Source organism: Molothrus aeneus, chromosome 3 (assembly GCF_037042795.1).
Source record: "Molothrus aeneus isolate 106 chromosome 3, BPBGC_Maene_1.0, whole genome shotgun sequence".
NCBI classification, from domain to species: Eukaryota; Metazoa; Chordata; class Aves; order Passeriformes; family Icteridae; genus Molothrus; species Molothrus aeneus.
In genome coordinates this window covers 5,794,083-5,821,226 of record NC_089648.1, presented here as the reverse complement: position 1 = coordinate 5,821,226, position 27,144 = coordinate 5,794,083, and the positions used below count along the sequence as shown (strand labels likewise).

The window sequence follows — 27,144 nt, the reverse complement described above, 5'->3', positions numbered from 1 at the left end:
ATAGGCTCACACAGCCAGTGCTATGTGAGCATGCAGTTTGGTCTTGGAGCAGAAGCCACACCAACCTCTGTGTGGGGACTGTGAGATTTGCTTTGCCCAAGGGCTGCCCAGAGAGGGAAGAGAAGAAGGAAGAAAGAAACAGCACTAACAAAAATATCACAGGAGGCACAGAAGGAAGGAAGAGCACCACTCCTTGGCCAGAAGAAGGTCTGGCCTTCCCGAATAAGAGAAACTGCTTTTCTAAACAAAATTTGTATCATCACTAACCAGTATGAACTATTTACTGATACAGCTTATTTCTTCAATGTTGCAGGTGTGCTACAGAGAAAGACATCTGTGTAGAGAACTACTTACTCAGTCCAAGCTGAGCAATCTCTTCAAGTTCAGCTTCTGTCTTTGCTGCAGCAATTGCATGAGGCAACTTCAGTGTGAAAGGAAGGACATCCCTGTTTCCAAAGAGAAAAACCATTATGGTTTTCAGCACCATGCATAGTTTGAAAAGCTTTTTTTTTAAAAAAACACTGGCAGTGTCTGATTTCTGATTATCTTCTTCTTGAGCTGTATCAGGTAGCAAGATCCTTAAACACACAGCACAGTTAAACATGACATTACCAACCCCAAAGCTCCTTTACTTTGCAGAGTGGTGTGAAGGGCAAATGACAGCCAAGTGCCCAGGACTTTCCCTAGGATCATTTCCACACAGCCATCCAGAATTTTCTGTCTTTCCAACAGAAGCTTTTACACCTGCTCTTCTACAAGCAGATCAATGAGATGCAAACTTGTTACCTGCCCTTGAAACTTCAAAAAAGCTTCTCACTTTCTGAATAAACTGTTGACTGTTATTCCAGTTTTCAGAATAAGAATTTTATTCTAACTAAATGTTGCTAAACAGCAACATCTGTAGTAGAAGGATCCATAGAATTAAGACTAAATGAGAATCCTACACAATTTTGGTTTTAAGGTTGTGAACAAGCCAACCATCTGCTATAGCACAGACACATTGTAGGTCTTTATCACATAAAGACATATTCTCTATGTTGTATGTTAGCTTCTTGAAAAAACAGGATCTCAGAATTCCACTCACACTCAAGCCAGGCATATGCACAGGACTGATACACTAGCTAAAAAGCATTTGGAAGTCACTTTAATATGGTACCACAGAAAATCCAGAGTCCAGATCATCACCATGGTTGCAATTAAAAAATAGGTAAACCCTCATAAAAACTGCTTGGCTACCTCCTGCAAGAAATTCCCTCTGGTTTTAGAAAATCCTCCTGGATTTCCTGTGATGTACCAAATGGTACTGTCTCTTTTTCACAATAGCTACCTATCTGCCCCTTTTATTCTATACAAAGCAATATTGAACCTTCAGTGAAAGAAAATGGATAGACTAATGCAAGAAACCTGTTTGCTGAATGATCCTGTAGGTACTTAGAGAGAATTTACCAGAGCCTGGCAAGTGGGCAGGACTGAAAGGGTGACAAGATAAGGAATATCTCCTCATTAAACTACATTTAAACACATTTTCAGCTCACTTCTCTTCTGAGTTCTGACCAATTATCCATGTGGTATCAATGCTGCTTTTATTACATGCACGTACAGCTCAGCTAAACAGAGGCTGTAGGAAAGGGGTCTAAGATGCTTTTCCACCACAAACAAAACCAGCAAGCACAGCAGCCCAATAGCATCCCACACCAGAAATCATCACATGGTCAGCATCAACTGGCAGCCTCAATGCAGTAAAAGGACTGAGACTATCACAGCTGCCTCTCTGCTTCCTTCAGAAGATGTGCACCTGGGCAGTTTGGTTGTGCCCTGCCTGTGGGTGCATACAAAGCTCAAGCATCAGTCTGGAAATTCTCACCAGTAAACTGAAGTCAAATGGAAAATAAAGGATAAAAACACCAGCTACATTTTTTCTGCATACTACCTGGCAAACAAGTTTGGCAACCATAAACTGCAAAGCTGACAAGGCCATTTTTGTTGTTCACCATTTAAACTGACATCTCCCAGTTGTCATATTCTACACATCTGACATTTTTCCATTATGCTCTAAAAATTCTTCCCACCAGCAATTCCAAGAAATGGACTTTGCAAGCTAGTTCATGATTGTTTTTAAATGAGCTACAGAGCACTTAAGAAAGCATCACAAGATATCAGCTAAAGTAAAGTTCAGCTTGGCAGCACCTCACAGCTGGATGTGTAAAATCACATCAGCCTCCCAATAATCAATATGAAGTAAGCCAGAGACACTTGCTTCCAAGACTTCTCTCTGATTGCTACCATTACCTTCTAAGGCTATCCAGGAATATTCACAGATTGGCAACATAAATAGCATCAATAGCTGAAACAACTCCTCAAAACTCATTTTTTTTGAAATTATTTTCTTTCTAGCAGATGTGGCTTGGAACAGAGCACCACCTTACCTGCTAATACAGTAGAAAGCAATGAGTCTGAACAAATCAGCAAAACTTATTGCAGACCCCTCCAAGGAAAATGCTGCAAAGAAAGTTACAAGAAACAATCACACATTAATCCACTGTTTCTTAGAGCAGTTTAATAAAATATATCTTAGATTTTAGCATGAAGTTAGTAAGATTCCACCATCAAACTAGCTACTATTTGATTAAGAGAAAACAGCTCTGTGAAGAAGTACATATTCCTGCTGAAGGCATTTTCAAGAATATACTGATAATCATGGTGGCTGGTCTGCTTTTGCATTCCAAGGATATGGTCTAATTCCTGTAAAACAGATTAGGTGTGATGAGCCTGCACAATGTTTTGCTAATAGACAACAAATCAATAACTGAGGCTTTGTTTGCCCTGTGTACTAATATGCCTAATTTTAAATGTCTTATTTCCTCCTCTTGAATTCTATTCTACTCACTTGTCTTCACCTTAGGAGTGTAGAACATAAAGGGAGATAAATTTCCATCCACTTTTAACCTAAAAACTCTTTAAAACTCTGACAGCTGTTGCATGCCACTGCCTTGCACAAGGGAAGAGGAAGACAGGAGCAGTGCCTTTCATTTTTCCCCACTTGGTACCATTGTTTCTTACTGATACAAATACTTGTTCTCAGTAATAATGACAATTACCTCAGGCTCTCTCTGAGGTCAGTAGCAAATCTCACAGATCAAGCAGAAAAAGCTCCTACAGTGAAATGATCCAGATCTTTTTGCCTCTGGTCTAAAACCTCAGCTGTGACAAATAGCTAAAACCATCAGTAAATATCTCCCCCTTGTGGAAGAATTTTGTTCATAAAAGACAGTATATAATTCTTTTCTAGATGGGAATTTCAAGCCTATACACACAGCCTTAGACCACAATTACATCAGCTATTACTGACAACTTTCTCTTTGCCTTGCCTTGCTTGTAACTGGAACTAAAACCAGACACATAGAATTAATTTTTTGTTCATGTGTGCAGGGGAGGGAGAGATAAAAAAGGAAAAACTCAACTAAAATTATGTCAGTTTACAAGTAGAAATAGAAGTTAACTATAGACTCTCTGTTTCAGGGATGATTAACTGAAACTTTTGCTAATTTTCTTCAGTTTTCTCTTTCTTGTTAAAATGAAATATTTGCTCCACTTGCAGTTTCAGTACCACATACACTCACCAGCTGCAGCTTCCTTTTTTCATTCCTAAATCTCAAACTTATTTTTCACACTCTCCCTTCTAAAGATATGAGGGCATTATTGGTTCAAAACAATTTGGAGTGTTAACATTTGCTCATTTCTACTAAAAAAAGAAAGAACAGATATAGTTTGAATTAAAAAGAGAAATCATTGATTTTGTGACAGAAACAGTTTTAACAGATTAAAATCCATTTAGCAATCACACACCAAAAAGAAAAACCAAACAACCAAAAAAACCCAAAACCAAAACCCACCACCACCAAAAACAAACCAAACAACCCATCCCACACCTCAACTGCAGAGAGTTCATGACAAAGTTGCATTCAAGAACATTTCATTGAAAGCAGACAGCATTACAGACCGTGTTTCTACAAAAGACTGTAAGTTTCTAAGAGGATAAGTACCCATAAAAATAAATGAATAGTGGATTCATCAAGGTACACAGTGGAAACATTCCAGTTGAAGCAGTTTTAAGTGTTTCTATATATCTGCCCTCCTCATGGCAGAATATGCCAGACCCACTCCCAGAGCCCACCTGAGAGAGCAGCACAGGCAGCCTATGACATTATTTGCATGACTTTGGGTATCCTCAGCTGTGGGTTTCAGCAGTGCAAATGCTCCTGCATCCTATAGGGAAAAAGTACCTAAGAAGCAGCTGAAAAGTATGTAACTCACAACTTACTATATGTACTTTCTTTTATGGCAAATTCTTTCAGGCAGGACCCACAGTCACTGGACAGACGCAGAGAGATGACTTTCTTCTGCAGCCTTGCAGATTTCCTAACCAGAAATATCTGTTGTGGAGAAGGCAGAAGGACATGGTATTAGCTTCATCACAGATGCCAGAATAAATACAGATCATACACAAAAAGGAGCCACAACAATCCCATGATGTCTGCTCTACAACATACTGTAATTTTACTTGGTCATTACTGTATTGGGTCCAGCACCTGGGTGTAAAATTGTCACAGACATCTTTTATGAAAAATCCTTTCCTTAGGATTTTTCATCCTGAGAAGTGAGAGGCCTCAGGAACAAAATGTAAACAATGGCTATCTGCTGCTGTGGAATGCAACAGTGGATCTTTGATTGGCCCATCTTAGATATTTGTAATTAATGGCCAATCACAGCCCAGCTGGCTCAGACAGAGAGCCAAGCCACAAACCTTTGTTATCATTCCTTCCTATTGTATTCTTAGCTGGCCTTCTGATGAAACCTTTTCTTCTAGTCTTTTAGTATAGTTTTAATGTAATATATATCATAAAATAATAAATCAGCCTTCTGAAACATGGAGTCAGATCCTCGTCTCTTCCCTCATCCTAAGAACCCCTGTGAACACCGTCACATAAAATGGCAGCACAACATTTGAGAAAAGCATGTCCTTAAAGAAATTGAGACTCTTCTTACCCCAGGAGGTTGTGCCTGCAAAATTTCCAAGGCTTCAGCATCGTTCAGACCAAGCTGCAGCCACACAGGGTGAGTATGGAGGAGCTTGTCCAATATGCTCAGCTTGTTGGATAGGCTGTCATATCCAGAGTCCCGGGGACAGCTTTTGACATCATTTTTCTCAGGAGAGACATTATCCATATCCTTTATTAGACTGTGGAAAATTTAGAAAAAAAAAATTAGACGTGTTAACTCTTATGAACAAACACTTAGGGTCAGTGAACAGAATTACCACAAAGCTCATGGTGCTGTTGACACTCTGGGCTGGTACTTCTCCTACTGAGAATTCTTATATTTAGCAACACAAAAATCTCTTCAAAGGTTCTCAATTCAAAGCCAACTTGAAAATAAGCCTTAGCATTCTTCTGTGAGGTTGGAGAAATTCAGCCATCACTTCAGGCACACTTGTATGTGCAGATGTGATTGAGAGAGCATTTCACTTGCCTTCTTTGCTGTGCTAATATATGGAAAAACTTCTCTTCAAGGATATTTATGCAATTCAGACACTTTTATTCCCAGATTGATTGCAAATGCTGCAACCCACAGAAATCCTGGTCTCTCATGCCTGCCAGAAAAATCTGTTCAATACTCTGACAATGGAGCAACCCACTACCTATTGGTGATCACTGCACCAGACACAAGGACTTTGTCTGTTTAGAGGGATCATTTTCACAACACAAGTCCACAAACCAGCATCACTTCACCTTATGCCCAGACTACTGTCTCTGCTCCAGCAGCTCTGTTGCCTTCACAGCTGTATATCCATCTTTGCTCCCCTCTGCTAAGAGGTCAGAGTGGGAGGAGGTGAGAAAGAGATGAGAAACCCAAGAAAGAAACAAGAAAAAAAAAGTTAAACTCCCAAATAATCCTCCCTAAAGCAGAGCATAAAGAATATGCCATAAGTGGCAGTCACTTTTTATCGTATTCCTGCTGAGTTCTGTAAATATTTACTCTTTTTTTATTTTTGCCATGAAAGGTCCTTACCTCACATTTTAATACTACACTTCCCAAGATCAGAAACAAGTAAGGAATTGTATATTTATGCTCCAAATTCCTTTGGCTGTGGATTGACTGCTATGTGAGAAATAAAGGCTTAGGCTAAGGGTGAATGTGGCAAGGTAATGTAAGGTTAAAATTTATTTGGAGCAGAGCATCTAAAGTTACTGCTACATTCAGTAATGAAGTAGAGTTCTTGGAGGCTGCAGATTCTTGTTATTAAAAATCTAAATAAACAGAATACTTGGAGAACTCCTTTTGTTATGCAAAAGCTTCACCATCACCCATACAATACAGAACACCCAGTACAAGTGCACGTGTTGCAGCCTCAAATTCCTCATTTTTGAGCTAGAAGTACATCCTGTGGTTCTCCCCATGCTAGAAAACACTATGGAGCAGCTATTCTGGTAACAGCTTCCTGATGATAAAATTCAGGAACAGACAAAAAGCACCCTTTTTGCAGAGGATGTGCTCCCCTTACAGACCTTTTCTGCAGCAAGAGAGGACAACAGAGCTCCACCTCCCCACTGCACACTGTGCAGCTCTTCTGAATTCCCTGCTTTGGACAGGCCCTAAGCATCACTAACAGCATTTACCACCCTCATTATGCCAGCTACTGTACCCTCAGCAAGTAGGGACAGAGTTCACAAGCACAGGAGCACTGAATACTTTCAAAACAAACAAAAAGCCTCTCTGCCCCCTCTGCAAAAATCCTCACACCAAAGAAAACAAGCTGAACCAAATTAAAATCCACCAACCAACCAACAGAAAAAAAACCCAAATTACCAAACTGCTTTCTTCTAGCTTTGTTCAGCAACTTGAGGAATCTCTGCAAAGGGCAAGCAAGGAAAGAAAATGGGGAGGAGAACTTTCCCTGTATGATCAGATAAGAGCAGGCAAAATCATTTGACATTTCATTATCTGGATCAATTACCACTACCAGCCTCTTTATTTTTTCCTCTTTCTGTTTGCTTATTTATGATGTGATACTTTTCAGATTTCCAAGGCATCTCAAATGCAGATTATTTCCCCCCTTGCCCACAAGCATCAGAAGCTTTTACTAACTGCCAGGATACTTTCAAGGGGCACAAAATACACAGAAACACATTGGGTGCAGGAGGGAAGTACTTTTTACATCAGTCATGAGCAGGTCTGAAACTGCCTCAGTAGGAATACTGGCTTCCCTTTTCAACCAGTCCCAGCAGAGCCTAGTGTTGCAATGGAGGAATCTCCAAGAGGTCAAATCATGAACCACAAAAGTGTTTTCCTGAGCTGTACCTCCAGTAAATATTGTTCAGAAATTCTCCACTCACCCTCAATGCCAGTCAGCTGCATTACAAACCACAGGGAGCTGTGGCAAAGTACAAGTTATACACCAATGCTGGCTGCAAGCTTAGACAGATGCAAATCATTTCCACTCCCCTTGGTCAGGAGGTGAAAAACAAATATGCTGCAAAGGGGAATATATCAAAGAGGGAAAAGTGTTTTTACTGCTAAAGACAGCTACCTCACATTCAAAAGAAGGTGTGTGACTTGTATGAGCTAGAATGCCTAGCATTGCTTGATACCACAAAACCACCTAAAGCTGGCAAGAGTTTGCACAGGCACTTGGGGTCACAGTGTTCCTCTTTGCCATGACTGGCTTCATGTCGTCCCACACCCCCTAGACCACCATAAATTGGAATGGGGAGCTGTGGCATTCACATTTTCTGAAAAATCCCTTCACCCAGGATTTTTCTCCTGGGAAGCTGAGAAGCCTCAGAGAAAAAAAGAAAACAATAATTATCTCATTTGCTTCTCCTGTGTTTTGCTCACGTGGAATGTGTTTGGAGATTGCTTCACTGGTTTCTGCTGTGAGTTGTTTTCACTCATTGGCCAATCAGTGCCAAGCTGTGTAGAGACTCTGGAAAGAGTCACAAGTTTTCATTATTATCTTTTTAGCCTTCTGTAGGTATCCCTTCTGTATTCTTTAGTATAGTATTCTTTAATATAATATAGCATCATAAAACAATAAATTAGCCTTCTGAGAACATGGAGTCAGATTCATCATTCCTTCCTGCCATGAGGGTCAAATTCAAAAGGAACTTTCAGGTTTTTTGAACCTCCAGGTACTTACATGCACAATCCCTCCCACATGCTGAGATCCAAGGAGGAAACTCTCTGACTTACATACACAGGCACCTCCTTGGGGCAGCTGCTTCTCCTCCCTCAAGAAATAAACCAAAGATTATGAATATCTGATCACGATCAGAATTTCTGCCACTCCTAAACACTAATGGTTGAAACAGCACCAATGCAACTCAGATAAAACAGCACTAGAATGTTACTGCAATCTATGGTGAGGTAAACAGGAATACAAAACACTAAAAAAAATATTTTCTGTTCACAAATAACAAAGGAGGCAGAGAGAAACATCTAACCTGGTAAACTCTGGAAAAAGCACATCTTGGAAAAAACACACCTGGCAAACCAAATACAACCTACAAGAAGCCATTTCCCAAGGCCTGGGAGCAAATGCAGTAAAAAGCCCCACTGGTTTGTTTTGACAGGCTATTTGTAGTGGCCTAGCACTACTGAGTATCATATTCCCAGTCTGACTTTTTAGTCTTAAAATAATTTTAATTAATGATCATTAATTAGACATACAGTCAAACCCTGACACATGGGAGTTCTCAAAACTCGTTATGTTTTAAGAGTTAGACTAAAATTATTTGGGACTGGCATGTGTGTGGAACTACTCTAGAAACAATTGCATGGAAAGAATAACCATTTGAATTCATGAGCAATGGATGAACTCAAGTGTACTGAACAAGAATAAGAAGTTCCTGTAACCTAAATGCTAGCAAAATATGCTCACAAAATATGTATATTATGCAACAACTAAATTCCTCTCCTGGTTTTACTTTCAGGGTTTGGAGGATGTTTGGTTGGTTTGTGTTATTTGTTTGGGATTTTGAAAAAAAAAAAAAGATTCCTGATAGAAGACAATCTGACCAGGTCGCATTAAATTCAAAATTGGAACACAAATCAGCATTAATGAATGGTGTGCTTTAATTCAGGGCTGCTACACAGCTCCTCTTCAGTGGGAAAGGTAGGCTTCACCACTACTCACAATGAACAAAAGAAAACACATGACTCATGCAAGTTTCCTTAGATTTGACAAAACCCATAAACACGTGGGAAGTACAGAGAGGTAACTGCCAAGATAAACAATGCAGTGCTGCATCCTGATTAGACTCAGCTCACAGTAAAAATGACAAGGATCAGGCTCAAGCTTTGAACCAGGATGATCCTTGGTCATGATGTGAACCTTGCTCCAGTCCCACAAAAGTTAACCACCTCACAGTTTGACTATTTTCCTGGATTTCTGTAAATCTAACAGCTCTTTATCACCCAGCCCAGTCTATACAGTGATACTGGGCATCAGCTGGGAGGGGCAGAGAGCCAGTGGTAACTTCCTCCTGCATCCCACTGCAGCTAAAAGGCAGCTGGGAAGGAGGTTTCTGGATACTTGTCAGCAATAACAGAAATGGTTCTCTCTGCTGGACAGAAGATGGCTCTCCTGAAGTGGAAAAGAGCAGTGTGAGGGCTGTGCAGTGCAGGACATAATGCAGAGAGCAAAGCTCTGCCCCTGCTCCTTCCACAGGAACAGAACAGGAAAGGAATCAGCTGCTGCAGCTGCCACCAGCAGCAAAGCATCCCTGAACTATTCCACAGGCACCAAGTGCCCCGGGAAGCCTGGAGCTTTACAGCCTTCCCTCCAGAAGGACAGCAGGAAGAGCTGGCCCCTTATGGACATTCACAGAGATTTTCAGAGGGTCTGGGGACTCCTGAAAGATCATCCAGGTGCCACCAGACCCATCCCACAGGCTCCTGGGCTGCCACTGCATGCAGAAACTCTCTTGTTACTCTTTCAAAGGTTGCTGGAATGGCATGACAGAAAGCTGTACCACTAATTCCCTTTTCTGACAGCTCCGCTCATTTGAATTATTGAGACAAACTTCTGCACTGGGAAAAAGGTGAGGCATCAAAAAAGTGGGATACTGAAACAGTCCCTCTTAAAACACTTTTTGGCAAGCCTGTTTTTTTGCCCGGCTTTTACATATTTACAAGCCAAAGTGAGCCCTTGAATCATTCTTGTATGAAATGGAGTCATAGTCTTGTCACTGTCTTGTATGTATGGAATCATACTGTATGAAAAGGAGAAATGAGCCCAAAATAAAGGAGTATATAAAATGAGGAGTGTAAATCTGAAAGTCACCACATAACCACAAAAAAAGCCCAAACCACAATACTAAGGCTGCAGACACACAATTTCACGTCCCTATCTTTCTGAATTCAGCTGAGAGCTCTGCAATGCCTTTCCAGAACTGCTCTGGGTGTCTGTGGACACCTGCTAAGGTGGAAAAAGAGTGAGGAAAATGGACATTCCATTGAGCTCAAATATCCCTAGATGCAAATCCAAAGGTCATTTCTAGACACTAACTTCTGAACAGCAGAAAGCAATAAGAAGAGAAAATTCCATTAACTGCCAGGTTTTTAATTAACCACAAAGAAATTAAAGTTATGACAGTAAACACAGCCTTGTGAGGTGCCTAGTTTAAACAACAACTCTGGAAAACTCTTGTTGAAATTACTATAATCCTGCTCTGTAGCACTATATTAAAAAAAAGGTGCCAGTGCACTAAATTACTTAACTTACCAACTTTGATACAACTTTTTCCTTACACAGAAGCATGCAGCTCAGAATTTTGTGGTCACAGTAAGGTTTGACTTTAGCTCATTTATTCAGACTTCATATTTCACATTATCATCTTGAAGTGACAGAAAATAAATTTTTTGATGGCTATTATTATTTTTCATGAAATTGCATGAAATTCTTTCATGAAATTATTCTTTTTTTATGTTAGGTTTGCTTTATCTTAAACCAAAATATGTTTTGTAGTCAACATTAACAAATTAAAATTAAAAATTCATTTAAAAAATCAATTAAAAATTCATGATCTGTAAAATGGGGAGGTTTAGTTGACTGTTTCCAGCTAAGTGCTTCCACCAAGAATTTAGAATCAGCAGACCTTAGCCTTTCATGCATATGATGTATTCAAAGATACAAGAAGCCTTTTCTTAACTGAAATGTAGCTGATGATCTCTGGAGTTAATTAGCTGAATTCTCAAAATGAAGAAAGTATCCTTTCTGTCCCTCTAAAAGAACTCTCAAAAGCTCTAAAACTTGAGTAATGTTCAACCAGGGCCATAGCCAAAAACTTTAATTAGTTCAACTGTCTTACATTCTTTACTACTTGGCCAACAAAGCTGCTGCTTAATGTTTTTGAAAATAATCTACATGTGCTTTGTTGTAAATTCCAGCAGATTTCAACAGAATTCACAGGAAGAAAAAGAGCTAAAAATCTTGGATGTAATTCTAAAAACAATTTTCCACTTCATTAACTCACTGCTAGAAGAACAAAGCCCACCAGCTCCAGGGCTGGCCAAGGCCATGCAGTCAGATAAAACACAACACCTACCACTGGTTGCTTTCCTCTTGTAACAAATATTTCAGGTAAGTACAAAAATGTTCTCTTGTTAACACAAGGACTAAAATATTGATTATCCTCCAGATGTTCAGCAGATGTAACTGTTCAAGAAAAGCCAAAATGCTGGGGTCCCATTCTGCGCACTTAAAGGTACAATTTTATTTTTTTATGTGCAAGTTACTCATATATAAATTAACTTAAACACATAACCCACATATGCATCAGCTCATAGCAGTCAATATTTTACTTCCTAACCTGAGAGCATAAATAAGTCATATTACTGTATCTTGAATCTTCAAAGAGCCACTTGAAGCAATGCACATTTTGTCTTTACAGCATGAAAGCAAGGCTGTGCCACAGACAATGGTAATAATGGTAGTAGTTTCCTGCTTTAGACATTCATCAGTATCCAAAGTTTTTAACAAGGAAGTGAAGCTCAGTTGCAATTAGAAGATATTAAGGCAACTACACCAAACAACTGAATCTCCTGCACAAAGGCAAATTCCTTGGATAAAGAGCAAGATTATCTACACCTCCTATGCTGCCAGGGAGAAAAATTCTAGGACATAAGCCACCCAAGAAGAAAGCACAGTGAAAACATTCCTGTTGTGGTAGACTCTCCAGAACCATGAAAATAAACATTTTAATCACCTTTGCCAATCAGCAGATTCATCTTCCACTGGGAGATCTGTCTGTACCATCTCCTGTTTCAGTTCTCCGATTTCTGAGGCAATTGTGTCAATGAGCTAGAAAGGGACAAAAATAGTATGACATCAAGTGAGTGGAAGAGGCGTGGAAAAGAAGCCAGGGCAAGTTTAGTCACCAGAGATTACAAACTTTTTCTTTTTTTGTAAAATCGCATCCTATTTGGACTTCCCCTTGCAAAGGAACAAGTAAGGGTTGGGGCCACATTTAAAGGTTCTCAGAGGAAGAGTAATTCCTGTTCTGTGCCAGTACAAAACTTTCCAGTTTGGCTAGCCTTTTAATTTAAATGGATTGAATTTGCAGCCTACACAACTGAATTTGCAGTTGTGCATTATACAACATCTTCCAAGAACTAAATTATTTAGCTGTTTGTAGCATTTACCTTCTCAAAAAAAACCACCAAAAAAACAATTAGAAGAATTCCACGTGCAAGAGTTTTATTTCAGAAGGGAGACTAAGAATTATGATACCATGGAGGATGAAAAGCAATGAAGCAAGAAGGGAGCAAGAAGGGAGTGGGTGCCTGCTTTTCACATCAGGTTTTGGACTCCACTCGAACACAACAATTCAATTAAAAAAAGAATTGCCTTGCAATCCTTCAGGTAGAACACCAACCTAATTCTGGGTACGAGGGTAAAAACCCATTTTAAGGTAGGCAAGATTAGCACTGAGGTTGTATCCTGAGAAATGCAGAATTTGCTAGCCAGACTTTAGGGGAACATTTTATTGAGCAGAAACCAACCATGAAATTTGCAAAGCCTGCTCTCTTGAACACTTCTTTGTAGCCAATGCATCAAGTTTGCTTGTCATGCCACACCATGAGATCCTATAAACCCTAGCAGGGTTCCCTCTCTCCTGCCAGGAGGGAACCCAATAAAAGGTTTGCAGTGATGTAGCAATCTCTACCACCACCCCTGCACATCAGAACAAAAAAAAACTCTGGCATATGAAGCAAGACCAGCTTTGGGGTCCAAGTCAGAACAGTCTTCACAGCTGCCCTGAAGGTATGAGCCTGAGTCCCACTCAGGGCAGGCAACTCAGTACAGCAGCATATTCAAAGAATTGCAGGCATCATTTTCCTAAATTGTTACATTGGAATTTTTCCTCCACCTCAGGAATTCACACTCTCCTTTGCTGAGCACCATTATTCCAATCAATTCAGAAGAAGTTTTAGTCTCTGCTTACAACTGGCCAACACCAATAACTGAACCTTATGTAAGAATGAATTACCATTACCCACACCCCAAGGGTTTTCTTCTGTCCAAGTCATAGTTCCCAGTGTTGGAAATTATATGAGGTTTAGCATTTTTTAATATAACTTTAGTCGGGGAGAAAGGAATTGAAGTTTCTTTTCAAAGGACTGTTCCACCAAAAGGTCTGATGAGCTTAACATCTCAGCAGACTGGGAGCAGCACACAAAAAGAAGATGCACAAAAGATAACAACCATTAACCAATGTCAGCTCCAAACATCACCCCTGGCATGGTCAAGACTCCTGGTCTGGAAAGAGATAAGACAAGAGAATGAAGAATGAGAAACTAATCAACATTAAAGGCAAACCAACAACCAACAAGAAACAAAATACTAAGATCATGGGAGCAGTGAACATTGGACCAATGACTTTCTCTGGGTTTTGACGAATGTGAAAAATCTAATAAAGACTTGTGTGATGGAATGATTTTCTCTGCACAGCCAGGGGAGGAGTGGATGAAGTGGTTACTGTTGCACATCCTGGCCAGAACAACACCCTGGCAAGAATAAAGTAATGCCTTAATTCTCTAGCACTAAAGATTGTTGTTGGAGAGTTTTTGTATTTCCTGCAGTTTCGGTGCCACCAGCCATGTGTACCAGTGACACTGCAAAGGCATTGCACCTGCTGGTTCCCAAAGAACCATGAGTCACTGCAGCCAGATGGGAGCAGTGCCTCCCTGACTGTTCCAAGGGGCAGCTGGAGGAGCACAGGCCAGCCTCAGGAAGCAGCCAGAGTGGGCTGAATTTCTGCATTGCCAGCAAAGCATCCTTGCAAAGCTACTTCAGCTGGTGACTGCATGAAAGCTGAGCTGCTGCTCCCCATGAACCAGCTCTGCATAAGGAGCTCCTCTTCATGGGCAGCATCACCACAAATCTTTGCATCTAAGACCAACTGTGGCCATAAAGAGCCATCACTGTGGTGTGCCCTGTTCTCTGACACACCAGCAGAGACTAAGTGTCTTGAAGGCCAACAGTCTGCACAACAAAGGAGCTTTTCAGCACCCCTCCCTGCAAAGCATACAATGTATGAGCTCTCCACGTGTATTTTCAGCCACTTCCTCCATGCCTGCTTTGCTGTGTCACTACCTGGCTGGCAACTGAGTTAACTCTGTTAGTGGGCTTTGACCTGAGCTGTGACAAAACCCACCTCCCTCCCAGAAAACAAAATCTCAGGGAGCTACAGCAAAGAACTCTCATCCAAACTGTGCTAACAGTGAAGTAATCTTAATGCTTTTGAATTTGTATGCCTGCCTTGAAGAGAACTCCGAAGAGAAATTATTCCTGAGAGGAATTCTTCCATGTTTAGCAACTTTGCTTCTTTCCCTAAAGAAGACTTAAACAAAATGGCACATTTCAAGCAGCCTTATGCTCACATTCTATTCTACAGGCTAAATTTCTTGGGTATGCTACATAGCCTCCATGACAAATGAGCCTCAGTCTCTGAAAAGTCAATACACTCTGGGCAAGGAAATCAGGTCAAAGTGTGGCATCAAACCCCAAACTGACCTGTGAAGTACCCCAGGATGGAACACACCACAACCCAACCAAGACTAATCACCAACCACCATGTACTCCACTTGAACCAAAGCAATGACCTCTAGGAAGAAACCCCTCATCTTTTTCTAGAATAAACCACCGATATCTTCTGCAATTTCCAACTAATTTTCCTTAAATTCTCTTTCATGACAAAAAAAGTTGCTCTTCCCTTGATTCAAGAAAATCTTATGGAGTCACATCATTTGTGTATCCTTGCAATTAACTGACCCATCCTGTTACAACAGCATTTTTCTACAAAAAATGTAAGGTGTAGTCATGACTTTATGACAGCATTTCCCAGTATTTAGGATCAATGAAGCTTCTGGTGGTTACAGAGCACACGTGATGCACAGGTGACCAGCATCATACAAGGTGAGCTGTTAATAACATGTTTCTACAAAACACAGGAAGGATCCTGGCTATGTACTATTATTAGCTCCAGCCCTGAGGAAACAAGCAGCAGCAGAAGGCTCTGCCTTTTTAGTGCAAGGCTAAGAATATCAGAATTCTTCAAAGACACCTCTCTATTTGCAACACGTATGGTACCTCTTTGGCTGGAAATAATGGGAAAACTCATCCCTTTGTTTCAACAGACTTGAAATCAACACAGTAAGAGGCAACTTCCAAAGGAAGATGCAGAAGAAGTGGATGTATATATTTGTCAGAGGCCTCTGTTAGTGTAAAACAGCATAAATGAGCCCAAAGACTTAAATAGTAATCAGAAGAAATCTGTTGGGAACTGTTTAGGTCTGTGAAATAGATAGTACCCTGCTATGCTATAGAAAGAGGAGGTTTACCTGAAAAATGCATTTGGAAATATGACATCTTCTCAGATGGTTAATTAATCAGTATTTCATAAAAAACAAAATTAAAATGAGATCTTATATAACATGATAAAATAGCTATTTTTGTGAGCAGTGATTTTTCCTTTGGAATTTATTTCTGATAAAGCACTGTTCTGTAAATTCAGAAGACACTACAGTATAACCACTGTAAACCCAAATAATAATTGTGACTCAGGCAACATGAATTCACACAGCAGCCCAGTACAGTACTGCCTAACCAAATCTATCCTAAACATCAGATTGCCAAATACCCATGTACTAACTGTTTACATTCCTAACATCCATGAACGAAATGACGAAATGCAAACATCTTAAACCACAGCATTTCCTTTCATAAAGCACCACGCTCTGCTTATTGTCAATTGATTCAGAGCTCAACAAGACTGAGCTCAGCTTCTGGGAGCTGGCAAGGGCGACAGTGAAACTCCTACATACAGCCCACAAACATGGCACCTCAGCACTCCAGCATTCTCTCACCATAACACAACATCTACTGTGCTTTGCATCATCCAGGACGTTTTACAAGCAGCAAAAATGTGTGTTCACCAGAAGCAACTCACTCCCAAGGGGCTCTAATCACATTTGTGAAGCTGCTCTACTGACACTCACATCACTGCCGTGCATCAGGGAAAGAAAGCACATGCCCAGGACCAGATATAGACAGTGCCTCTCCCAGAAACCCAGCATAACTACAGCTCCTATTACTCACTGGACTGGAAGAGTTTCCTGTTCTCAAGAAGAAGATTGATGGCTTTGATTTGATATCTGTTCCCAGACGTTTTTAGAAAAAACTGCGTGACAAATGAATTCCTGCTCTTTGTGCTGAAATGTAAATAAGCTCATACAGAGAATTAATGAAACTGCCATCATCCTGAGAAGGCACTAAAAGAGTCAGCCAAGACGACCACTGCAGAATGTTTCCAAGCCCTGAGATTTACAAGAACTCAAGAGGAAAAGGTAAGATGGGTGCTCCTAATCTGGCAAAGGGACACGGGTTGAAGACAGCAAGATTAGAATCAGACTGGACAAATGAGCCTCAGCACTTACCACTCCCCCTTCCTGCCAGCATCTCATTTTTCATCCTTTCTGGAGACCTGCATCCTCTTTGGCATCACATCTTTTCCTTCCTGTTTTGATAAGCAGAACGTAGCAGCCCTCACAGAGGGCCCTGTGTGATGAGGTGGCCAAGTGCCAGAGACGAGCCCATCTGAGAACGCTGCTGCTGAACTTGTGCAAGCCTCTGAATGCAATCCAATATTTTGATACACGTCTGCAGATTCTGGGGAGCTATGAATTCTCAGGGCCACTGACCTTGCTCGGTATCTTATTCATCAGAAACAAAGTTTTACCTGATGCTTGATTTTGGAACAGAAAAGCCTTACTGGTGTAAAACAGAAAAGCCTTACTGCTGTAAAACAGAAAAGCTTTACTGATGTAAAACCTCTGATGCCAGTTCAGTAAACACTGGAACATTTTGATGAGAAGGAGGATAATTCAGTAAAGAGGACATTTGTCAGAGACATATATTCAGCCCCTTGCCTTATCACAGACTCTCTCTGTAACCACTGGCAAGCTATTCAGTCCCAGAATTATCCAAGACTAACCCCATCATTGCCTCATTCTTACTACTTGTTGGCTCTGAGCATTCACCAATCAGAAGGTGTAGAGTCCACAGAATTTAGCCTCTAAAACTACAGACTTCTGCTCTGTCTAAAATGGGGACAATACTGTCAAAAATGGGGACGACTTCTCTGTCTAAAATGGAGACAAAACAGTGAAAACAATGGCTGTGAAAAAAAACTAAGAGATGGTAAGTAGTTCTCATTGCTACAACTTCTAAAAAACCAGAAACGATAAAGTTGGAATTTCCCAACTGGTATTTGTCAGCAATTTTTCTGGCAAATGTTGCTGAGAATGGTAAGATACTCCCTCCTTAAGAAGATTTAAGTGCCCTGAGAATCTGCATATCAACGTGGTAAAGGTTTCTTGGGCAACTGCAAATTAACAAGCACAACATGAGAGCCATGTGCAAGGACAGGGGACAGTCTGCCCATGTGGGAGAGCATACTGAAGAACAGATCAGCAGGGATAAAAGGCCATATCTTGATTACTAGGTCTCCTAAACACAGTCAGACAAAGCAAATTAAAATAATGCAAACTCAAAAAATCTGTTGTGCCAAGTATTTTGCTTGTTCACTGGCTCAGCTGTAGCAAACAAATGTAGCTGTTGTCACAATTCTGCTCACATGGAAGAAGGAGGAAATAAAAGGTAATTTCACTGTACACACACACAAGCTACCAGGTGCACTGCACACAGAAAAGAAATGGCTGGGCACACTGACTGCCTGCAGCTTCCAATCCCACACTCTATGCTCAGAACCATGGTCCAACAGTACAACTTCCAAGGGCTGGAAAAGGAGCTTGGAGGCATCTCTTCCCTGCCAGCATGTCCTTAAGAAAATGCAGGATCGTAGTTTTCTAATTGACAATGTTTCTTGAAATTGCCCAGGCAGACTGCAGACTGCATTTCTAATCATTTAGAGTAACTGCAACCCCATCATCATGAACAAAACACCTGTTCCAGCATCTATTTTCTACATAAGAATGACATCAGGAGTCCTTCAGCATACACGCAAGAGACAACCTAGAGATATTTCTTGGAACTGAGACAGTTCCTTGCTGTGATTTGAAAATAGGGCTATTCTCCCTCTTTGGCTGTGGAGTGCTATCAACAAGGCTGATGTTTGTACTCCTGAGTTATGAGAGGTAGCTGAAGTGTGTTGCAGAACTGAGAGGTGGTTCCTGCCACTGGATGACCCTGGTAACTGCTGGGCAAGACAAAAGGAAAACACAATGTCACTGCAGTGCTGACTGTTCATTTCCTAAAGATTTCCCCAAGGGAAACTTCTGCCCCAGAGGAAGAGAAGGAATGGGAACAGCAACCCCCAAAGATGGCAGCATCAGCATCTTTCACTGGAAGAAGCTACAGCAAGTGATGAATATTCTAAGGGATGTGATCATTGAATTCAGTGCTCAAAAGCACCTGCAAATTTTGATGGCTCCCTAAAGCAAAACCCTGCCCAGCAAGGCAGCCACTGTGACCCTGGCACACAGTTAACAGGATTCAGTCATCTTTAGAAAACTGCACTGGTAACTCCTGCTGCAGCCTGGCTTTTTGGGATGCCAGTTGTTCCCAAAATAGGCAAAGAAATGAAATCAATTTTCAATCCAGTAATGGAAATCATAAACCTGTACCACAACTTTAAGTGACACAAAACTAGTTTATGAAGGCTCCAATAATTTTATGCCTGTGCATAATAAAGCTTATGTTCTCAGCATTAGCAGCAAAGAAAGCCATGACCTATTTTACACCAAATATTCTACTCCATGTACAGAAAAAATATACATGTGAAATAACTGGGGGGTGATCTTAGCCACAAATCTGCCTGTAAAAAGAAATGCTCAAGAAGTATTTTACAGAAAAGGCTTACTATGTATCACAGAGAGTACTGCACATTCTGCTGTGCTCATTTCACATAAACCCAAGTATTTTATGTTCTGTGTAAGTATCCCATTTACCTTAAAGAAACTTCCTCTTTTGTCCACACAACGGCTTCTCATTGTCAAAGACGACATCTTCCCTGAGAAGACTCCACTGTATGCCTTGATCTCCTAAAAGCAGACACATTTTTGTAATGGTTAGTCCAGTCTGTAGGAAATTCCTCTGTAATTCTAAGCCACAGAAACAGTCACAACAAGCCTCCTGCCAAACCCTTTCTGTCAACAACATCGTGCCATTTATTTCCTACCAGAGTCCTTCCATATCCCTTCAATCCATTATTTTTCCATAAACTGCTTCCAAAATACAGTGCTACTCAGAGCTCTGTATCTCTCCCTTCTTTTCACAGCTGATCCTGTAGCTGTGACTAGATTTTAATGTGCTCATTAAAAAAGAATGCTAAAACATAATGATTGCTTTCTTTGTTTACTTGACCTCAGTCTGCAGCACAAACAGAACAAAATGTTAGATGTCATTACAATCCATTCTCAAATATTACAGTATTAGCAGGACTTATCAGGAGGGGAAAAAAACCAGTTTAAAATCACTCACAAGGGAGAAAACACTCTACCATTAAAGTAAAATCCAACAAACAACAACAACAAAAAGCCCAAACACCCCCCAAAAAATGCTGCTTCAGATTTCTAAAGTGCACCTGAGTCATATTCAAGTCAGGAACTGAAGATGAATTTAGGAAGAAGCGGCATTTTCTATTATCAGGTAAACTGAAGGAACAGTTCAACACCCAGGACAATCCACTAATGAATCCATCAGTGGGGAATATCAAGAGGGGGGTCTCCATCTGAAAGTAGAGTAGCAGAGTTCCTCTGAAGTCACAACCAATTCACACCAGTAATTTGTGAATGAGCTTCTGAACCAAGCAGGATTCATTTCCATGGCTAAGAAGTCATCCTAGGATTTTTACAGGTGAGCTGTGACTGTATTTAAACAGCCTAACTCTTCTCCTTGCACACATGTCTTCCAACCACATAGCAGGGAGTCATGTTGGAAGTTTCACCTACCAAAAGGGGCAAATAATACAAGTGCAAAACATTACAGAGTAGAGACACAGCTTTTGATTTGATACAAGCAGAAATTAAAATAAAAGGCTGTCTGCAGCAGTGCAAACCAAGTTTAGTGGTGTGGCTGCAGAGGGAGGTGGAGCAGAACAAAGCAATTGGGACAGAGAATGCTGACAGGTAAAACCCCAAATTAGACACATACCCCACACCAAACACATGCATGCTTCAGCTTCCCTCTAATGCCTAATGAGAGAGAATTGACACAGGGGAGGAAGACCAAGGCAGAAGGGTTAAATGAAAAACACTGACAAGCAAAAACGTACTTGAGAAAAGAGAGGTACAAGCAGGAGAAAAGAAACATTTTAGTTTTAATATGTAGCAGGAGGCTTTAAATAGTTTGCCTTGTTTCCAGAGGTCCTACCACAAGAGCACTAGAATAGGTTACATTTTTCCACTTGCATTCTGGTTAAAAAGCAGTCATGGCAGGAAGCTCAGCAACATGCCAGTTTTCCAGGCAGGGTTTGTAGACTTTGAAGGCTGAAAGTAAAATCTTGAATTCTGCACTGTTGTGAAAACCAAACACAAGGGGATGAGCAAGAGAAGACAAAAAAATAGTGCTGAGAAAAAAATTTAAAAATAAAAAATTCCAACTTTCTTCCTAAATCACTATATTTAAAGGATACATGCCTGGTGAACCTCTAAAGAATTGTGAACTGTGTTTCTTTACCTAGAAGTGTGCTTAAATAACTTGACTGCACTAGTCCCATAAGAAATGATGTTCAGTGGGTGATTTTGCAGGTGCTATTAAATGAGTTAAGCTCTGTCTCCTCCTTTGCCACATACACAAGGGGACAGAGCAGCTGTTCCCCTCTGGGGAGCATAAGAAATTCTATTTTTTAAAAAAATCTTCTTTAGATCAATTCTGGAAAGAAAATTTTCACCTGAGAGTGGTAAGGAGTTACATTACAAGGTTATGAGCAAGATCCTGCTGTTGTTGTCTGTACATCTCTAGTCTCAGTCATTAATCACTCCATTTGCCAACAACAACTCCTTCACAAGAAATCTCATGGGTTTTATTTTTTTTTTTTTTCAATTTAACCACAAGGATGTCTGCATGCAATCCTATTACCAAAACAAGACCATGCTGGTATTTTTACATTCTCCACTCAAATGTACAGAGGAAGGAAAACACACACACACAGTTTTTGTACTTCAAAGAGTGGTATGACTCCAGTCAGAAGAAAGCCTCAAACAAAACCACTGCTTATTTCACTTGTAAGAGGTTCTGGAGCTCTAAACTTCTTCATAACTTCTATTGCTGTCACTATTTATGCAACATTACTGCTATCTGTAGGACCTTAACCCTGAGCCTCAGCTGGGCTCTTCTCAGCTCCACACAGCCAGTGAATCAATCCCCACCACTTTTCATGGTTACAATGTAATTTCAAACTAATTTAGGGTAACCTAAATAATACTTCATGTTTGAGTGGGTTTTAGTATTTCAGACTAAAATCAGCACAATGAGAAACACTGCTGGGTTTCTTTGTGTTTGATGGAAAGGGTTTTTTTGGTGCAGATAGTTCTTTTTCAGTAACACAAGATACTAGGGCTTGCTGGTAAAATGGACAGCCAGGCTGGGTGCAACAGCCCAAAACCTGGGGGCAGGTTATTTCCATATAATGCAGAAAAAAAACTGCAGAAAAACAAACCTACTGTCAGGAGGCTTCATTTCTCTACATAGCTGTGCACATCTGATGCTTACTCAGATCCAAGACAGGCTGGGAAACCACTGCTCTGAAGTGGTCCTTGTTGAATTTGGACAGTATGAGGCTGTCAGAAACAAAAAATCTCAATCCTCTAACTGAGAAGCTAGGTGGAGCAAGCCAGCAAATGTTGTCATCTCCTGCACCTACTGGAGAGAAGCCTTTTCTCCTCCTCCTGTGCTCCAGGCACCGAGGCAGAGAGCCCAGACAGATTCAGCCAGACACTGCCCAGGTGCTGCCTGCCCAGAAACCCACCTGGAAATGTCACCAGGCTGCAGGAGCCAGCTCACTGTGTAATTCATGTGGCTTTTTGCCTGGCCATCTGGAGGGAAAAGCCTCCTCTGTGTCCCAGGGCTTTGTCCCAGCTCTCCCAGACATTCCCTACCCACAGCACTTCCTTCCTGCAGCTCCCCACATCCAGGACAGAGCTGCTCCTGTGTCACAGACATCTTTCATGAAAAATCTTTGCTTAGGATTTTCCCTTGTGAGAAGCTGCAGTTTCAGCAACCAAAAGTGAACAATGGTTATCTGCTGCTGTAGAATGCAACAGGTAGACCTGTGATTAGTCTCCTGTAGATGTTTAGATTTACTGACCACTCATGGCAGAGCTGGCTCTTGCTCTCTGTCTGAGACACAGATCTTTGTTATTCATTCTTTTCTATTCTTAGCTTAGCTAGCTTCTGAAGAAACCTTTTTATTTCTTTTTATTTCTTTTTAGTATAGTCTTAATGTAACATATATCATAAAATAATAAATCGAGCCTTCTGATCATGGAGTCAACATTCTCGTCTCTTCTTCATCCTGAAAACCCTTGTGACCACAGTCACACTCCTGTGTGTGACCAATGAGACAGGGCAGGGAGAAGGCATGATCTGTCTGCTTGGCAAACCTCCCTCAAGTCCAGTGCTACTGCATGATGCTCATGCCCATGCAAGCTGTATGTTTCAAAAAAACAGGTGCCTTTTTGTCTTTCTTCCATTCCCTCCTCCTGCTGGTTTTCATTCACACAGGAATGCCAGAGCACCTTTCACATGCCTGTATGCAATCTGACTTCTGACTCCTCATCAAAAAAGCTCCTACTTTACTCCCTCTACTGCAATTTTACTTGGATTTTTTGGTATGTTCTTATACTTAACTATATTAGACCACTGTGGCTGTGTTCACAGGGGTCTTAGGATGAGGGAAGAGATGAGGATTTGACTTTATGTTTCAGAAGGCTGATTTATTATTTTATGATATATATTACATTAAAACTGTACTAAAAGAATAGAAGAAAGGATTTCATCAGAAGGCCAGCTAAGAATAGAAAAAGAAAGAATGATAACAAAGGCTTGTGGCTCGTGATTGGCCATTAATTAGAAACAACCAACATGGGCCAATCACAGATGCACCTGTTGCATTCCACACAGCAGAAAATCCATGTTTACATCTTGTTCCTGAGGCCTCTCAGCTTCTCAGGAGGAAAAATCCTAAGGAAAGGATTTTTCATAAAAGATGTCTGTGACAAGACCACCTCACTGGACTTTTCAGGATCCTTCCCTTTAATCATCTCCTTCCAATCCTGCTTTTACAAAGCAAAACGTCCCATTTTCTTTAGCCCAAAGACAAAACAGTCTGTCTCTGCCTCCCCCGAGCTCAGCCACAGCAATCTGTACAAAGTCCCTGCCCACAACCCTATCTCTTCTCTTTCCTAAGGAATCAAGGCTATCCAACTGCACTAGCTTCCTGTTCCTTGGTTCCTAACTAGGATTTTTGATCTTTTGGCCAACCTAACAAGACAAAAAGACAGCAGGAAGAGACTCCATGTATGCCACCACTGAAGGAAGAGATCTGCAGCTTTCCTTTTGCTGGCTGACCCACAGAATTATCACCTTTTTTTTTCCCTGTATTTTAAATGTGAGTTACCCCACTGAAGAAACCCAGTCTGTCCTCTTTCATTCTCTGCCTGCAAAGGCTGTGCAATCACTGAGCACAGACTCTCACAGAAACTACCTCAGGTAAATGAAGAAATGGTTTCACTGTTCTGTTTCACACAAGAAAACACAGGAGAAAAAAAATCACTCCAGACCTTAAGTATAAGCTGGCAAAGGTCACTGATGTCAGAGGCCAATGCTGGTGGCTACCTGTCAGAGCATTCCCTTGGCCAGCAGTGGGGTACAGCTGGAATACAATCCCTATTGCCCCATAACAGAAAAGCATGGAAGCTAGGGAGAAGCTGCTACAGATGTACTTGTAAAACCTATGGTGAATTAGCATCATATTACAATCAATTTTTACAGCAATTTATAAATACATAGTATTAAAACAACTAAAATTAATTTGGTGGACCCTTTTTCTAGTGAGTTAATGTAAAATCCAGAAATGGGAAGGATAAATACATTTTACTTAATTTAAAAAAGTAAAAAAACCCCACCCTGCTCAAATGCAACTCTACACTTGACAATATGCCAAGAAATATACACAGTACTTCAGATTTTCAGCAAATGTAATCATCCTCATGCAGTTCATTTCCCTGTTCTCCCAGTGCATTTGCCAGTCCCAGGGAGCAGGCTGTGTTCATCTCTAACCTACAAAGCCCTGGTTTGTCCAATTACTCTGACCTTATCTGAATCTTGGCAAAATTAAACTTTTCCTTTTGAAAGTATTTCCTCTGAGAAGCTGACTGCAAGCCTCCTTCCAGGAACATAGATACAACTGAGCACAGTATCACTTTGAAAATCTATCAAATAAGACCTTCAGTCTGCAAACTATCACTGGTGCCAGGATCTGGCAGATCTCTCAACTCAAATGTTGCATTGTGTTAACACAGCTGTATCCACAAGCAAAATGTGAGGGGATTATGTAAAAAGAAATCCTAATTTCCATCATTCTTCCGGCTGCAGAAAGGGTTTACAGTCTTTTTTTTTTTTAAATTCAAGTAATGCAAGGGCACATTACTTGTAGAAAACAAGTAAGACATACAGCAAAAATGGCAAGTCGCTCTTTACACACTGGTGGATTTTTTGTATTTTGCCATTTTATTTAAAGAGTTTTTAAAACCTTGCAAATAACAAAAATTCCCTCACCCTCCTTTTCCTTCAAGCACTCTTTATACTTTTCTTTTTGTTACCTAAACATAATGTGTTTGTGTGAGCTGCCCCCCGAAGAAAGCCACCGTATGATGTCAGTGAGTGCTTCAGTCAGTATTTCTGCCCTCGATGTAAAAAAGATTTTACAAAGATAGACATTCCCTCCATGTAGGCAGAAGGGCCATGAGCAACTGTTTGCAATCCTTTCCAGGAAACAATGCTGTCTTCATAAACTGCAAAGGAAACATAAATATGCAACTTTTCAAAGTCAGTGAGGCGGGTCCCAGGTAAACTGTATCAACGCTGCCCATCTGGCTTAGCATAACAATGCTGTAAAACCACAGCCAGCTCTCCAAGGACACTCCACATCACTAGGCAGTGAGCCATCAAGTACCAGCCAGTGCTTAAGAAGTTGTCACCAGCACAGACTGATCTTCAGGGGCTGTGACAAGAAACCCACCTGGACAGACCGATTTTTAGGGGCTGTGATCCAGTCTGTGCATCAATCATGGCATAATTACACGGCATAAAGTGGGAACATCACTGCCAGACTTATCCACTGATCTTTCTACATCTGGTTTCAGCCAGTCATCACTCCTGCCTCAACCAATCTTTTGCCAGCAGGATTATTTTTTTCCCCTTGATTCCAGATCCTATGTGCTGGCAGCCTTTTGTGAGACTAAAGGATAAACAGGAGTTATTACTTTGAACTTGTTTTAGTACAGCATTCTCAGGAGAGGCTTTAAGTCCCATCAGATTTTGGGCAGATCCACTGTCTCACTCACAGATGTCTACCCACTTCTTTTATCTACGAAGCCATAAATTCAGAAATGAAAGCATCTGAAAATCCCATCTGAAGGGCACAAGAATCATCCTGGCTCTGCTCCCATCAACAAGAGCAGACATGGCATCACTCTTTCCAGCAGAAGCACACAGTTATGCAAACACTGAATGCCTCAGAAAAGCCAATCCTCACAAAAAGCTTCCTACAAGAGCTTTGTATGAGCAGAGCACGGTGCAAAAGCACAGCACCCCACCAGGAGAGTTCTGTTTGCTGCTAGCACTGTCCCTCTGCACCCCTTCCCAAGTTTCTTCTTCCTCTCTTCCACTAAACAACCTCTTCCTGCTTGCTCCCATGGCATACTTTCCACATTACTGAAAAGGAATAAAACCCCAAGTCATTTCCTCTGGCACAGCATTTAGTCATGAAGGATACTACCAAGTCTCTTATAAGAGAATGATTGTTTGTTGATACATTCATGTCTTGTTTTGCCTCTGGAAATGTCAGAGAAATAAATTTAGGAAGAGATTGACTTTGATTTGGATAACCTTTCAGAAGGTTTCTATTCTTCCCAAATTCCCTGGCCTACATACCTCACAAAAACTAATCAAAAACTAATGTTTCTTGCAGTGTTTCTGTAATTTCCACTTACTATTCCTGCCAAAACCACTGAATAATAAAAAGAATAACATTCACAAGTGTTTTCAAACATCTTTAAAAAGTTTAACATAGAGCTGCACTTCCTGGGAGAAGCAAGAAAAAGTAATTGCTTGAATTGCTTCACAGTCTAGAGAAACTCCAGTATTCACAGTGACACTTTAATGCAAAGGGAGATGGGGTTCAGCACCTACATCTAGATGGACATGCACAAGACAGCCACTTGCTGGCCTTGACCATGGCTTATTTTAGGCACCTGGGAAAAGCATCTTCCCCCTGTACCCTGAAAGCCAGAGCAGGATGAGGGTTTCAGTGCTCAAAGAATTTTTAGCTAGCTCTTACC

The 27,144-nt window shown here is 40.8% G+C and overlaps 1 protein-coding gene across 3 annotated transcripts in view; it reads right to left on the bottom strand.

The window, feature by feature from the left end:
* Positions 1-27,144, bottom strand: part of RIN2 (Ras and Rab interactor 2) — a 65,789-nt gene that overhangs the window by 20,544 nt on the left and 18,101 nt on the right. For all 3 annotated transcript variants that reach the window (XM_066546123.1, XM_066546122.1, XM_066546124.1), the window contains 6 exons: positions 19,531-19,623; positions 12,267-12,361; positions 5,047-5,239; positions 4,322-4,433; positions 2,427-2,499; positions 355-446 (listed from right to left, as the gene is read on the bottom strand). In XM_066546123.1, the coding sequence (XP_066402220.1) occupies positions 355-446; positions 2,427-2,499; positions 4,322-4,433; positions 5,047-5,239; positions 12,267-12,361; positions 19,531-19,587 (622 nt within the window). In that variant the 5' untranslated portion in view covers positions 19,588-19,623. The remainder of the gene's footprint in view (positions 1-354; positions 447-2,426; positions 2,500-4,321; positions 4,434-5,046; positions 5,240-12,266; positions 12,362-19,530; positions 19,624-27,144) is intronic.